Raw genomic sequence first — 17,236 nt, 5'->3', positions numbered from 1 at the left:
TTAGAACATGGTCGTAAAAAATGCATCACTATTTACTCAAGTGTTACCAAAGCCTCGTTCAGACTGTCAGTCCAAATCCGATTTTTGTGCATATCTGATTGAAATCCGATCAGGTTTAGCAAGTCTGAATGGCCAAAAATCAGATGAAATCCCTCAAACTCCACTATTAGGTACATACATTTATTTTGTTAATTTTTTTATTTTATTTTATTTTTTGAAAAGCTTCAAGCCAGAAACACATATTGTTTATTAAATTTGTTGTAAACGTGTTTATGAATTTTCAACTATGTAACAAAATGCACATTTATAGAACTACTCCATATGTAAAAGAGGAAATGAGACAAAAGAACTGTAAAATAAATATTTTGCTCTCTATTTTCTAAAACTTTAAGAAATAGACTGTTTTTGAGATGTTGTCAACTAAATGAATGCCAGATTATGTTAGGAGATAGTCAAAAAACTATTCCTAGCGGTTGAAGGTACTGTAAGCTACATAAATCTCACTGAATGAAATGATGTTCTGCAGTTTAGCAACTTTACTGTCAATGCACACATGACTGTTTTTGCCTGGTCCAGTTTGAGAGTGTATTATTTTTTATTTATTTATATTTTTGCAGCTTTGCATTTAAGAGAATCTTGTTACTATTTGACTCAGTGGGCATGTTGGTTTCCTCAGTCTTTTCAGTTTGTTCAGGTGATTCTTGTACCTGAAAGTGCTAAAGTTGTAAAGGACACCATCATCTGCATCATCTGCAAGATGTACAAGGCAGTGTGCATTATAGGACAAGAATTGTGCCCCGTACAGTTGACAAAGAGAGTGACAAATAGAGCCAGTATGTCATTGGTGTAATCATTGTAATCTTCTATCAAACTGTTGATGTACAGGATGAAAATTGCCACAAAAAGCAGCATAATTTCTTTATTTTACACCTCCGTGCTGAGGAGATCTTTTATCATGACAGGTCCGGGATACAATAAAAACTGCCTGAACTCTGTTGCCTTCCACCTGTCAATTTCCCTCAGTTCCCTTGGTTTCCTTGCAAACTCCATGGGCACACTTCTCTGAGCATTCAGAGAAAAGCGTCAAAGCTTTCTGTCAATGTCTGGACTTGAAATCCTGACAGCCTGCAAGTGAGAGGACCCATCTTCAGCCACAAGTGGAGAAGCCTTCTCATGATTCCAAAGCACACAAGGTGCATCTAATCGAGGGGGAAGCCAGAGACCATATCCAGGGAAGTTTCTTTAAGGGGTGAGGTACCATGATGATGATCAGAGTCTTTCTTGTTTTTGAAGCTCTTATTCATTTTCAGAGGAATGTAATTTCTGTTTTCCTGGTACACTCCATCCTGTGTGCATTGTTCACATCCATGATAGCCTGTGTGACCTTTAACATTTTTCAGAAATGCACGTGCAGGTGCATCGCAAACCCTCAAAGACCACTCCTTCAAATTCAAATCTATTAGCCAATTCATTAACTTCAGGAATGAAGTCTTCAAGATATCCAGTTAGTGAGGTAGGTTTATAAGTGCTACAAAATCCAATGTTGACCATTGGATGTTGCTCAGAATGTAGATGTTCTGATGTAGCACCTCTGTAATTGACTTCAGCACACTGAAATGGTAATACTGGCCACCAGCCTTGTCTTGTATTTCTGTGTTGAAGCGCACGGTTCCTTAACAATGTCCTTGAGTCTTTTGGATGATTTAAACTGTTGATGTAGTACGTTGAGCAGTGAATTCAATGCCACATATGTGATTTTGTGTTTAGTAGCTCAGGTTGCCAAATCGTCTTCCAGAGAAGTTGGATCAGATTCTGATTCACTGTCATCAAAAACACTTTCCTTATTGACACCTTCAGACTTATCAATATGAGACACAGTCTATAAACGCGTCATCATCGTCAATAGGCGTTACTTTTGTCACTGTGCAAACTCTCTCCCTGAAACTGTTACTGTATTGACTGCAGTTGTTGATCCACCTCGTCTTTTGCTTTTCTTCTCAGTGTCCAATAAGAGTTCATTGCAAGCCATACTATTAAGACTTTTTTCTTTTTCTTTTGGATTTCGACTTGTGTGCATTCTATGATTATGTATATGTATGATTAAAATCAAATTAAAATCAATCTATGACACTGAGGGTGCGTTCACACTTGTAGTTCGGTTCGTTTAGTTCATTTGGTCTGGACCAAAGAAGAAAAAAAAACATTTAGTCCTGGTCCGATTAGCGTTCAGATTGGCAATTTTATCACCGAACCAAAAGATACCGAACCTTAAGGCATAGGGATACATTCACAACGGATTTTCGGATTTTATGACGTATTGCCTATTTTGAGATGGAACTTACCAAACATCTAAAACAATGCTGTTTTCTGAGGTAAATGCGCTCGTTGTGTGTGCGTAGCGCTGCGTAGCCTGCATGTGATGGTATTTTGGCCAGCTGGGAACTCGTGAAGAGCTTATAAAATGTGTAAAGTAGTCAAAACAGCGGAGGGAATCCATCCGTCACACACACAAATGATCTGCTGCATGGAGACACGCGTCTGATGCCTGTGATGGGCAAACTCGCGACTATGACAAGAAAAGCCGACATGCATGAGGATTCTGTCCTTTTTAGGGTCTCGTCTTCCTGTTTTTGGTTCGTTTACATGTCTTTGGTCCGTGTTGCGTTCATATATCATTCGAACCGCACCAGAGTTTGTTTGGAAGCGGACAGAGACCCATCTTTCCAGCGGTCTCGGTCCGCTTGTTTGGTGCGCACCAGGGTTCGGATGGCAGCATTCACATATGTTCACATGAACCACACTAACCGAACAATCGCACCAGGGTTCGTTTTAATCGAACCAAACATGACAAGTGTGAACGCACCCTGAATCTTCCATAATACAGATTTAATATGATAGATAAGAGGACCCTCCTCTCTTATTTTGTCACATCCTACGTTACTCTTGTGTATTTCATTCTTGGTCACTCAAGCGCCACTTAAAAGCATCCTCAGTTGCGCTCAAAGGATCTGCTCTGTTGTAGTTAAAAATGTTAAAAGTATGACAAATGTTGAAGTATTGACAAAATTATCAACAAATAATGCATTTTTTCACTCAAAAACTTAGGTACATAAGCTCAGATAAATAAGGCCTATGATCGATCAGATCAAAAAAGAAATGGTAAAACTGTCCCAATTGAATGTTTAGATTCTGCTGACAGTAATTATGTGAAAAGTTCGAGGCTCATACGGTCTATTTTAGTGTTGTGAAAAGTAGTTGGCTACAATGATCAGCACTTCAAAAACATGGACATCGTTGATGCTTTTCGCAGAGCACTTACACAGTGCTTATACTCACCGGAGCGTTTGAAAGCAAGCGTCTATCAGCGGATCCCTAATATATCGAATATATGTAACATCCCTAATGTATAGCCTGCTTTCAAACACTCCCATGTATCTGTATAAGCACTCAGTGAAGAGCATCAACAATGTCTATTTACACGTTTTTGAAGCGTTGATTATTATAGTGTGTCACAGACATATCTGATGAGCATGTGAACACAATGACTGATCAGAGGTGTTTATGAATCTGTTCAACAGTGCTCAAAATGCTAGAAGGAAATTTGGTACCGAAATCAGTACTTTTGACAAGACTACTCTTATTTATAGTATAATTAGAGCAGAGCTGGTAGCATAGGTGTTGTGGCGGAGTTCACTCTAAGGTACGTTTGGTATCTGAACTATATTTCTTGATCGCTTGCGGTATGGGCACCATTGCAGTAAGGGCACCATTTTCTCTAGTACATTAGATACTGTTGCACCCATCAAATTAAAAAAGGTTAGAGAAAAATACTGCACCATGGTACAACAGTATTACTCATGCTATCAAGAGAGAAACTCGTAATCTAGAGCGCAAATGGAGACAAACTCATTTAGAGGTCTTTAGAATCGCGTGGAAACACAGCATTTCCCATAATAAAAAGGCTCAAAAAGCAGCCATGGCCAAGCTTCTCTCCCGGTTTGTTACCTACCTGACGACTCCTTACCTGCTGTTTCTCTCCTCACCCAAGTCTCTGTTCTCCTCATCGCAATAACCTTTCTGCTGTGTTCAATAAAGCTTGACTTTAACGTTACTTACCACTAAAAAGTTGCTAGGTAAGAGAAGGAGACAGTGGAGAAGACAGCAAGGGAGACAATAGGGGAGAAAGTAGAAGAGACCATAGAGGAGACAACTGAAGAGACCATAGAGGAGACAGTGGTTGAGTCAGTGGACAAGACAGGAAATAAAGAATTAAGTGGAGCAGCCACCTATCAGTTTACTTTTAAAAGTGAGTGGTCAACCAAATGGCCATTAATCACCATAGGCACCACCAGCTCCTACTACTATGCCCTGTTTGCAGACAGGAGAACTCATGTGCCCATCAAGCTGTGGCCGACATTAACAGGCACATAAAAAGTAAAGGGCATCAGGCCAAAGAACAGGCACCTCAGTCAACATGCGGCATTGCACAGTTTTATGCTTCAGCTTCTGTTGGTGGCATGACAGCACAAGAGGCCAAGGTACATGGTACATAGGAAAACCAAAAGACTTGTGGTAATGTTAGCTGAATTTTCTTAACATTGTATGTAATATTAATAATAACAATAAAAATCCACATTTTCCAGCACCCATTTCTTTACAGAACACACACTCAACTTCAGCCTGATGTGTAGCTTTAATTATGTAAAACATGCACATTATCATTGCAGGACAAGAGAAGATGAACCCAATTACTGTGTGGATATATGACAGTGACACTAGCAAAGTTGTCCATAGATTTTTGGATATGTGCACCACCAATAGCCATAGCTGTGGCACAGATGAAGTGATCTATCAAAAAATGAATGAGGTCTTGCAGAAAAATGCCATACCGTGGGAAACTGCACAAGTCTGTCGATTGATAATGCACCTGCCAATACAGGAACAAAAAATTCTATTGCGTCAAGAATTCTGAATGAAAATGAAAACATTTACATCCATTGGTGCTCCTGCCACATCATCCACAACACAGCCAAACAGGCTGGTCAGAGGTTTTATTTAAGTAAGTTTTAACATGTATTTCATCTTGATAAACAAGCTGTAGATTGGCATCATGACCTTTTTGGAGAGTATCATGGGTAAGACAGAAACCTAAGATCACAAAGATGAACGATCCGCACATGAGAATATAGTCAAAAAAAATCCAAATTTGAATTACATTCAAATTTCAAATTATAATGTCAGCACGCAGACAGACCAAGTACCTAAGGGTTTTTAATTACTGCATGTAATAGCAGACGTTCATAAAGCCACCTTCTATTTTCTTCTGTTGGACCAGGAAGATCCCAAGACAAACAAAGTTCCAGGACTTTACTAGACTGGTCTTCATTCAATGGAGACTGTTCACTGAGCTAAATAAAAAAAATTAAAAAATTATATGCATATACGCAATACACACCAACTATATACTGTCAAACCAAAATTAATTCAGACACCGTGACCATTCCATTCATTAATACAATGTCATAAAAAAATTATGTCAGATAACACTTACATGGTCAGGTCGAAGTGTCTGAATAATTTTTGGTTCCAAATTTTTATTTTACTGGTAGTCCACTGTATGAAGAATTTTTGGATGTAAGTCACAGTTTACTTTATTTTGCTATCCTCATTTACACAAATGAACTATTGTAACAAGTCAGAAGTGTATAGATCCAAATGCAGTTTATTGGGAATGATGGCAGTACAGAATACACAATCCAGTAAACAGGCAGAGAGTCAAGGCAGGCAGCAAGCAGCATAAACTATACCAGGCAAAGGGTCGAGGCAGGCGGCAGACAGGGATAAACAGTAAACAGGGAAGGGGTAAACAGTGGCAAACAGGTACAGCAAGGCAGAATTGTGGTCGAGGAACAGGCAGTAGATCAGGGCAGGCAGATATCAATCACAAGTCCAAGACAGAGCAAATAAACCAAAGGGCAGGCAGCAGAGAATCATACACGGGAAACAGACAGGATCAGTAACAGGTAAACAAACAGAATGATGAACGCTCAGAATTGCAACCGTGGTAAACAAGACCACGCAATTAGTGCGAGAATAAGAGTGGCTTAAATAGTCCAGGTAATGTGCTGCAGCTGGGTGTGGTGATTACTGATTGGTGGAGTGTGTGCAGGTGATTGCCAGGGAGGATTCTGGGAAATGTAGTCCAGGAATGACTGGAACTGTGAGAACTATAGTGTCCTGCACCCACTAGTAAAAATATATAAAAATATACTAAAATGTAATTTTTGGTTTGACTCATATATATATATATATATATATATATATATATATATAATATATATATATATATATATACACAATGGCAACAACAATAAATTCCAAATCTTCAAAAACTACACAGAGTCTCTACCAAGTCGATGGTCTCGTATATGTCAACATCTGGGCAGCCTCTTGAGAACCTTGAAGCAGAACATGAACAAAAGCAATAGCATTCTCTCCGCTACTAGGAAGAGATCGTTTTCAATGAGGAATTGTGACGATGAGGGCACCAAGTGGTCAGGCTCTCCCTCAAAGAGGCAAGTAACTCCTGTGTTTCCTGTTAGTTTAATTTGGATTTACCAAATGCTGTTTGAAATGTAAATTTTGCAGTGCAACTAATAGACTGCATACCCAAGTTCAAACTGAAACCATACTTCAGTTTTTTGAGGACTGTAGAAAAAAAGTGCCTGGTGACATTATCACCAACTGTATATCAAGGTATGAGTAAGGTATGTGTTTATTACATGTAAACAATAACATATACATTTTAGTTATATATATATATATATATATAAAATTTTAGATTTCCTAATAATACACTAAAGCAGATTTCTCTGATGAAATATCTAATGTTCATAACACTTCAGCATAGTACTGTTCTCTCTCTGTGTCATTAATAACTATATATTTAAAAAATCTATATCAAATTTTAAACCAGTATACCATATAAACAGGTATACTGCCATCACTACAACAGAGTATCCAAAACAGGATGGTAGAGGTGTTGGGCCCATTTCAACTTTTCTTTCTAAAAGCAACCAGAAGCAGCAGACGGAAGTGATTTGAGTTATCGCTAGTCTCAATTCCATGGCCAGGTGAAGGCTTAGCACATGCTCCGCCTATGCCGCATGCTCCTGGAGGGGATGAAAACTCATGAGAAGAGGGTTCGGAGCCCATGGCTGTTCTGTAGCGAGTATCAATGTTAACTCTTGGGTTCAATAAAGACCAGTTGTGCTGCTGCTGCATTCTGGATCATTTATAGAGGTTTGATTGCACATGTTGGAAGTCTAGCCAGAAGGAGAGCATTGTAATAGTCCAGGAAATAACAAGTTGTGCACCCTGTTGAGTTAGGAAGGGCCTGATCTTCCTGAGGAAGTGCCTGATCTTCCTGAATCAAATAAACTGCCATCTATATATTAATATGTACAGAATATTTTCCAAATAAGCCAATTCATACTCATACACTAGGGATCTACTTAAGTTTTTCTCAGCTCATCCATCATCAAACCAAGTTTATCATTGACACACTGATGCAACAGCACGGTAAGACCTATAGTATACTTTTATTAGACATTTCTAAAATATTTGTAGAATAGCCTGGGGAATATGAACGAAAGCATGCCTTTAGACTCACTTCAGCTGAATTTCCTCATGTACAATGAAAATAAACTTCTCATTTGATTTACACAGTATTTAATATTTTCTTTTGATAAATGTTTATTTTCTCATGACAAAAGTTTGTTGTTGTTGATGTTGTTTTTGGAAAAACAGACCAGTTGGAGGCATGTCACTATTACACAGAAGAGCATTAGACCTTGAATGAAATCAGTGATTCAGGCCACTACACAGTGATTATATCATCATCAATAAACAGCCAACATCACCTGATCATATTTTCATTTGGCTTTTCTTGCCATAACAAACGTGCTTCATTAACATAGTTACAACAGACAGAGCAAAAACTAGGGCTAAAAAGTCAAGGGCTCAACTAAAGCAAACACTGATCAAATGAAACTATTATTTTCATTAAGACAGAAATAAAGTCAGTCTGGTCACTTAATTATCTCACTACAACACTGCTTCATTGATACTTTAATTCTGTAGTGTGCACACTATTATTGTGTTAATTTTACATTTTACATTTTGCTGTGTACTATTACATAAATCTTACCCTTTTGTTTATGTATGACTAACAAATATGAATCATGTTCATATTATTCATTTGTTCGAACATGTTAGATGTTAGAACTACACTGTAAAACCTTGCTGTAAAAAAAAAAAAAAAAATGGACAAACTCTTATGTTAACATAACATTTCCACTAAAACAGTAATATACGTAGAAAACAATGCTTTCTGGGTAATATTTGTTGTTTTTGAGAAAGTAGACTCGGGGTCGACACTTAAGGTGTACTCACACTAGGCACGGTTGAACAGAGGTGGGTAGAGTATCCAAAAACTGTACTCAAATAAAAGTACAAGTACTTATAGAAAGATTTACTCAAAGTAAAAGTGAAAGTAATAATCTTAATAGTTACTTGAGTAAGAGTTAAAAAGTATCCAATGAAAGTAGCTAGTTACTAGTTACATTGTAATATATATATATATATATATATATATATATATATATATATATATATATATATATATATTAATAACAATTAGGGATGGGCATATCGATATGAAGTATCGATATATCAATACTGACGTTAAATATCGAAAGTATCGATACTACATAGTTTTTGCAATTACATTTATTTAAATTGAACATTAAAAGTTTGTTTTGAAGTATTTGTAGATTTCCATGGTTACCACTACAAATAAACATTTTAACCATGTGTAAACAAAAATATAATCTAATAAATTGCAATTAAGGCATATTGAATTTTAAAATACCTTTCAAATAAAACTAATAAAAATCTTCATCGCTGGAAAACAATAGGATGCATTTGCAGATTTGCTTTTGATTGACTGTAGGTCCACTGCCACTTCATCCAACGCTCCGAGTGAAAAAAACGCTTCAGACGATTCAGCGCGAGCAAGAACTGAACAAATCATTCAAACTGATTCGCGAACCAACTTAGTCAGTTTTGCCTACTTGTTTGATCAAGTCTTTGAACAGAATCGACTCAAAAGAGTGATTCATTTGTGAATAGGGCATCGTTCATGAAAAAAGAGAATTGTGCGCTTGGAATAAAATACGCATTTCTTAATATGTACAGTATTGCATTAAAATAAAGTAACGAGAGGAACGTCGCCAAACATAATGAAGTAAAACCCTAAGGGGGCTTTCACACTGGGCCTGTTTGCCACGGCCCCTAGCCCGGGCGCTTTTGTTCCTGGTGCCCCCCGAAGCGCTGGTCTGGTTTCACACTCAAATTGATTCTATCGAACCCTAGTGCGTTTGTGTTCATCTTACGTCATCACAGACGTGCACGGCGCATGATAGAAAACCGAACGTGGGTCAGTAAATTGTGTTTTTTATTAAGGGTAGGGAAACCCCGCCCATAATTGGTGACGATCTGCTCTGTTAGCATAGACACACCCCTGAGTGAGAAGCACAGAGTCCGCCATTTCTGTTTACTGTCACTGAGGACACTGTGGTTGAAGTTATTACTCAAGGATGGATCAGTACAAACTGTACATGATCCTCTCCGGAGCGATACTGGTCATGGCAGAAAGGGAGAGCGAGCATTTTATTATGCAGTTGTTTTACAGATATAAAGTTTACCAATTTATTAAGCACCCCCGAAAAGGCATACGGTCTGTATATATTTGTTTACTGTTAGTTATAATGAATGTTTTTGTGTAATTCACTGCATATGTATGATAATATAAGGGTGAGAGACTTTATAGATAAAAGACTTTAATGAGCACTTCTTGTACTGTGTTTCATTCAGCTTATGGTGATTTTCATATGCGTCGTATTTTGTGTGATGTACAATAAACTTCATAAACTCATCAGTAAAGATTTGGCCATCATTCGGACAGGTTCGCTACAACAGTCTTGTACTAATAGTGGATAAAAAAAAAGATGACAGCATAGGTTATAAATGCAATTAAACTGAACTAAACCTGTTCTATCTCCATGCAGCATATCTTCACTGGCTCTGTAGGGATCATTTTCAGACTCTGATTCGAACTAAACACAGCCATGTTGAGTTTCTGACATTATTAGTGTGTGAGATGACACCGGAGCTCTGTCACCGGAGCAACAGCTCATTTGCATTTAAAGGGACACACACTAAATCCCCAAAAAGTGGCTAAAACGTTTGTGTTCTTGTTGTTTCTCTTTCCTTTAGTGATTCTGCTTGTTAACAGCAGGTGTTCATCACTAATGATCAATCATCACTTAATTAAAGTCGGTGTTCATATGGGAACCACCCGCAGGGTGTTAAAAGTAACACTGAAACAGTGTTAGAGTTAATTAGAAACTTAAGTGATGATTGTTCAATTATTGAAGACACCTGATGATAATGAGCAGAATCACCGAAGGAAAGAGAAACACAAGAACTACAGCTGACTTCAGTCACAGCCTTAGATGAAATCAAAAATGTATCTTATTACAAACCACACTGACTTTATTTTCATCATTCATCTACAGTACTTTTTGAGAATTAACAGGTTTAAATGTTGATTGAAAATGTTCATAACACTTTACAATAAGGTTCATTAGTTAAACATTAATGTATTAACAAAAATGAACTAACCATGAGCAATAATTTTGTTTCTGTATTTACTCATCTTTGTTAATATTAATGAAAATACAGTTGTTCGTTGTTTGTTCATGTTAGTTCACAGTGCATTAACTAATGTTAACAAGATTTTAATAATGTATTAGTAAATGTTGAAATTAACAATTAGCTGTAGAAGTGCAGTTCATTATTAGTTCATGTTAACTAATGTAGTTAACTAATGTCAACTAATGAACGTTTTTGTAAAGTGTTACTAAAATGTTTGATCACCATTATTGTGATTAGTGTTTCTTTTAGTTGGGTGGTTTTTATGTTACATTTGTGGTCTTTGTAACAATGCTTACAAAAGCACATCATTTGTTACAAAGAAGACTATAAACAAAAGCAGTCAGGTGATGTGATTTACACCATCAAAAAGAAAACTTCAATTTACTATGCTTCAAATTTACTTCAGACCTGCCAATCTTGAACATCTTGTGTGATGGGACGGGACACAGGGTTTGAGGGGAGGTTGGGTTTGAATTTTAATTTAACCCAATTCAAAAATTTGTCTTAAACTGCACTGGGCTATGTTATAATATACAGTGAAAGTCAAAAATTTCAATACACCGGCTCAAAACCTTTTTTTATTCATGATTAATATTGTATTGCATAATGTGTGCTTATACAAAACTGACAACCACAAGTGAATCGCATTGAATTATTTAATATAAATTAAAAAAGAAATTATTTGCAGTTTCAAGTATTTACATTAGGGATGTGTGCTACGACTAACCTGACAATCATTTAAACAGAGGTTAACTAATCTAAAATCAAGAAACCCTTAGAAAACATTAAAAACATTGTGTGCAATATCCAAATATGATACTAAATCCCACAGAAAAAGGAGTTTATATTTTTGACGTGCTGTCTTTGATCATTGCACATTATAAACAAAACAGACAAGCATTAGCTGAATAAATGTTAGACAGGACCAATAAGAGCGAAACAAATCGATTATTCAAGAATATCAAGTATAAGTTAGCCGAGTCTGACAACGTGGGATTGTGTTAACGGTAAAGCATCCATCATTTAACAAATTTTAAAAACCGGGATGGATAATACAAAATGCTTTCTGACAGAAAAGAAAACACAAGCAAGAACAAATTTTAAACCTAGCGCATCAATTTTCATTTTACAATGATCTTCCCTCTCTGTGTGCGCACGTGTTTGTGTGAGAGAGCTCACGCAACACTGAGACAACAGTACTTTTAGATTCATAAGTAACTAAAGCCGCACACACACTTAACGATTGTAAGGCCGATTATGAATGTAAATTGATACTTATGACTGATCGCGCTCAAACACGTCCAGTCAGAGCCAGTTGCGTTCAGTCTGCGATTACGGTCGGTGTGTAAGTATTTAAATCTGCTTCAGTCGCAGGAAACAATCGCTGAGCAGTCTTAGAATGTTTCAGCTAATCGTTAAATGTGTGCCCGGCTTAACGCGCTAGTTTTCATACAAGATAAATATGTAACTTAATTAGGTACTTTATTATTAACACAACACAACAAATGTAGGCTATGTTTCTCAACACTGAGAATGAATGAATAATTGCCTATTTCTCCAGACTCACACTAGGCAGTCATCCACAAACCACAGCACTTTCATAATTACTAAGCCATACAGGCTAGCTATTTCAATTTTATTAGATTTATTGTTCAGCATTACTTGAGCATTTTATACCCGTTTACCTTAAGGAGATAGAAGTTCTGTGAATACTGTACTGTCTTCACTTGAGAAATCAGTCAGACGGCGAGAGTGGAAGGGAGATCAAGTGGGCAGGATTTTGTATTGGGGTCAATCTGCAGTCTCTTTCTAATATATATAAGCCTTACGCATTTGTCAATCATCCCACTTGCTATTTGGGGAATGAACCCAGCCTAATAACTGGTCAAACTCTTCTTCTTTTGCTGTTGCTTGATTTGAGTACTGCGCATACACAGAGGAGTCACCAGGTTTTTACGTAGTTTAGAGTGACAAATCATACCAGCGTACTTTGAGGTAAAAATGCGTACCTGCTACGCAAAATGCGCACATGTTGGCAGGTCTGTTACTCTGTGCACACAAAAACGAGGATTTTGCTGTGTAAGATGAGGGTGAGAAAACAAAATGAAATGTAATTTAACAGTAATAAACTGTAGTATATCAGCACTTTACTGGCAACTCTGCTGCCAGTAGATTACAGTAAAATCAAGGAAAAACAGTGATAAACTAAATTAATTCACAACAACAAACTGTAGCAAAAACTGTAATTTACTGCCAACCCTGCTGCCAGTAGATTACTGTAAAATCAATTTCACATTCAAATTTTTTTACATTTCAAAAATCCAACTTTTTGGCCAATCATCACTCACTTAATTATCTTATTATTATTATAATTATCTTAACTAATGTTAAAGGAATAGTTCACCCAAAAATGAAAATTCTGTCATCATTTACTCCCCCTCAAGTTGTTCTAAACCTGTATGAGTTTCTTTGTTCTGCTGAATACAAAGGAAGATATTTGGAAGAATGTCAGGAAACAAAGAGATCTCGTAAGAAAAATAAATACTACTGTAGTCAGTAGGGGGGCGAGATCAGTTTGGTTCCTGACATTCTTCCAAATATCTTCCTTTGTGTACAGAAGAACAATGTAAGGAACCAAACTGATTTCGCCCCCTATTGACTACCGTAGTATTTATTTTTCTTACGAGATCTCTTTGGTTCCTGACATTCTTCCAAATATCTTCCTTTGTATTCACCAGAACAAAGAAATTCATACAGGTTTAGAACAACTTGAGGGGAAGTAAATGATGACAGAATTTTCATTTTTGGGTGAACTATACCTTTAACTTATGGACCTTATTGTAAAGTGTTCCCAAATGTCCTTTTAACGGTACTACCCCAGCCACAAGTGACAGTGACTGCCCCTAAAAGATACAATTTTAAACCCTTTTTTTCTGTGTGCATGTATATTTGTGAACATGAACATGATGAACACACTCCTGAACACTAATTTCTCAGATTTTCAATTTTCTGATTTTCAACTCAGATCAATCAGTTCCAAAAAGAAATGTTCTAATTGAGAAAAAAAAAAAAAAAGTAAACAAAATGATTGAATCCATAATTTGGTGATGTAGCATAATGAGAGATTTATAAGCAATGTTTTTGTAGGTCGGTCATTTTTGACTGGGAACATCACAAGAGTTCCAATGTGGAAAAAAACCCACAAAACATTTCAAAAAGTATCAAAACATTTTGGGGGAAGTTGTTAAAGGAGTACTTCACCCCTGGAAAGATGAATGTGTATTTAAAATTGGTCATTTATGTAGTAGAAATGTGAAATTATTTTTGAATTTGGAGCTTTCTAGACTGAGAAAAGGCAGAAAATGTATTTTTGACTAATGTGGATGAAAGACAACAACTCCCAGAATGCACTTCTTTCGCTGCCCTTGCGAGGCCACGCCCAAACCACGCCTATCGGTCACAATCGTGAGTTAGTTCATACATTTACAGCGAAATTGTGCTAAATTGACACACGGCCTAAGGCTGAAACAAATTCCTGCAAAATCATTTACAAGTAAACAGTGCCATGGATATTCCGTATCATAGCAACAAAGCGTCTCAACGGAAAAAAAACGCTGCGCTGCAGAAGCGCTCTCACGGCTCACAGCGCGCTTACAGACGGACGTTTTAAGCAGAGCGCCTAAAACCATCTAAAAACGCTCTGGTGGACACACGGCCTAAGCGTATTCGCCTAGAGGTAAGACTCGCTGATACTAGACTCTTATTTCTGATAACACAGTAGCCTATATGTAGTGTTGTAGGTAGCAGTGAAACTGCAAACTTAGCAAAGTAACGTTAGATAGACAATTACATATACGTTGCAAGTTGACTGTTATCAAAGTAAAGCCACTGTTCTGTAAAACTGAGTTAGTCTATTTATCTGTTTATGCTAACTTACCACAAAAGCCTGTTGCTGTATTGGTTGAGATGACTGCAGAGACCGATGAATTTGCGAGATGAACCTCAAACGCGCATATGTTATGGGCGTGGCGAAAAAATGCCGAACTACTTGCTATTACTGGCTGTAGTTTTAAGCCTCTGGCCAAAAAAGCCTCCGATGACGCAAAATGACGATTTTTGCGTCATCGGAGGCTTTTTTACAGAATAAAAATGCATAAATCTCTCATCTCGGGCTGATATGAAGGGGGAAAGCACGGTAATTCGAAAATACTGGTGGTATTCTACTAATACAAAGCTTAATGCTAAATCCTGAAGTAACCCTTTAACATGGGTGAATAAAGTCAGTAAATTTTAGTCCAATGCAGTAACATTAACTAGCATTTTCAGGTATGGGAAAATCCTCTCCAGGTTAAAATGACCTGAACACAACATAAGGGTTAAGCAGAAGAAAAAAGGAGTTTGGAAAGAACCCAAATGTACGCACATTGGGAGAAACTGCATAAGAATGAGAGTGAGATTGTCAGATGTTCTGCAGGCATCTCGGCTTTATTTGTTTTCATCAAAAAAGTCTTAGTTTTGGCATCTGGAACTTCTTGACTTAAGAGATTTTTTGCAAAGAGAATAAGACTTTTGTGATCATTATAATTCATATATTATAATGTCATATTTGTCAGTTTTATGATTGCAGAAGTCACTATGGAGTCGTCTCTCATAAAGTCTCTCCCTCTGATCGTAGTAATCATAACTGCAGGTGAGTCTTCAGTTTCACTCACTATACAGATATTTGAACAAAAGATGATTGAACTCTTTACACTTAAAAGCTGACATGAGTGTTTTGCTGTCAGCTAACATAATAATGACACCTTAAAATCCTCTCCATTTCTCATTTCTGTGTTTCAGCGGTTGATGGTCTGTGGGGTTGGGGAGTGAATTACAGCCCTTCATATGTTTGTGCATTAAAGGGATCAACAGTGAAAATGTCCTGTACTTTAAAATATCCTTGTGGTCATGTGATCAGAACAGCCTTCTGGACCAAACATGTTGTAATTGATGGAGAACCATCCGATCTGTGTTCAGATCCAGAGAACAGAGGAGAGATTCAGTGTCTGATGGAAGATAAAGACACTTATAGCATCACTTTGAAGGCTGTAACAGAAGCTGATAAACACATCTACTACTGCAGATTTACTACAGACATTAACCCTCAGGGGTCTGAGGCTGATTTGGGGCCCTGGAGAAGTTTTGACATGCCCTGACATTTGTGCTTTGTTCAGTTGCTTATAAACATATTAATGGCAAAAGTCTCATTACACTGTATTCAGCACAAACTAGGCTACCATAATATGTGAGGAACATGTATGTACATGTTTGTATTTCTGAGAGAATTACGAATATGTGTGGTTTTTGAAAAAACAAAAAAAATAAGTCACTGAAAGAAGGCCTCAAAACACATACTAAACATTTTCACACAAGACTTTTGGGAACTGTATATTTTAGGCTAGAGTTTTTACTTCACAATGATGTAAAAAACATTCTGCCTACTCTGAAAAATAAACGTATTGATTTTAAATTTCTAAAGACACTTTTTGTTTGGGGAGGCTTGAATCTTAATGAATAATGCTGTGATTCACAACTGAGGAGATTAAGACCCTGCCCATAATGAGCTGAATAATGAGCCATTCAATGAGGAATGTGACTGAGTCAACTAAGAAAGAATGCAATGAAATATATATATTATATAAATATATATATTGTTTGTAGTTTATTAAGAATATTGTTAACTACATAAATCAGAGTCAAAGACACATTTTAAGTGAGTTCACAGTTATACCTGGAAATAAATCCTGAACATCCCACACCTTGCATTTAGTGTTTCTGCAATGGAGAAAGAAAAAACAAACAAACAAACAAAAAAACACTTTCCTGCGTCCAGTCAGTGATCTCAGTATCATATGCATGCAGTCCAATGTGGACCAAAATCTGGTCACTATAATTCTAAAAAAATAAATAAAAAAAACCTCTGAGAGCATGCTGACAACAGGATCATATCAGCTATTGTATTAATGTTAATATAATGTCCACTCTTAACAGAAAACATGATTTTTGTGATTCTTCCAGAATTATTCCTCACTGATTAATGTCCTCACGGTACATTAATCTGACTTATCTTGATGCATTTCTCCAGGCTGATGTGGGCGTTAATTTGTTGCTCTAATTGCCTCAGAATTTGTGTTTGAAAGCTCCGCGCTCTCCGTGGGCATGGCCGCATTAACGGATAATGAGCTGACTCACAAACGACTGACATCTCTCTCTTTTCAAACAGATTACATAAACAGAGAATGTTTGTTTTCGTTGTGATTTACATGATTTAAAACCTGACATTTCTTTAGATATATTTCTCATTTTTGTGTGATTAGTATTCACTAAGTTACAGTTCATTTTCTGAGGACTATCAGAATGGTCTTCATTCAGAGAGAGACTGTAGCTTGTGCATCATGTTAGTTTTCTTTATTTTTCA

General features: G+C 36.9%; 1 protein-coding gene across 3 annotated transcripts in view; it reads left to right on the top strand.

The window, feature by feature from the left end:
• The first annotated feature begins 6,893 nt into the window (after positions 1-6,893).
• LOC125244986 (B-cell receptor CD22-like) overlaps positions 6,894-17,236 on the top strand; it is a 43,583-nt gene continuing 33,240 nt past the window's right edge. Inside the window, exons 1-3 of one of the 3 annotated variants that reach the window (XM_048155392.1) lie at positions 6,894-7,581; positions 15,407-15,469; positions 15,619-15,915. In XM_048155392.1, the coding sequence (XP_048011349.1) occupies positions 7,569-7,581; positions 15,407-15,469; positions 15,619-15,915 (373 nt within the window). In that variant the 5' untranslated portion in view covers positions 6,894-7,568. Of the gene's footprint in view, positions 7,582-15,392; positions 15,470-15,618; positions 15,916-17,236 lie in introns of all 3 variants that reach the window. The other 2 variants (XM_048155394.1, XM_048155393.1) reach the window with 2 other exon arrangements.

This window comes from Megalobrama amblycephala, linkage group LG14, assembly GCF_018812025.1.
Source record: "Megalobrama amblycephala isolate DHTTF-2021 linkage group LG14, ASM1881202v1, whole genome shotgun sequence".
NCBI classification, from domain to species: Eukaryota; Metazoa; Chordata; class Actinopteri; order Cypriniformes; family Xenocyprididae; genus Megalobrama; species Megalobrama amblycephala.
Note: the sequence above shows the minus strand (reverse complement) of the source record. Positions and strands in the feature narration are given on the sequence as shown.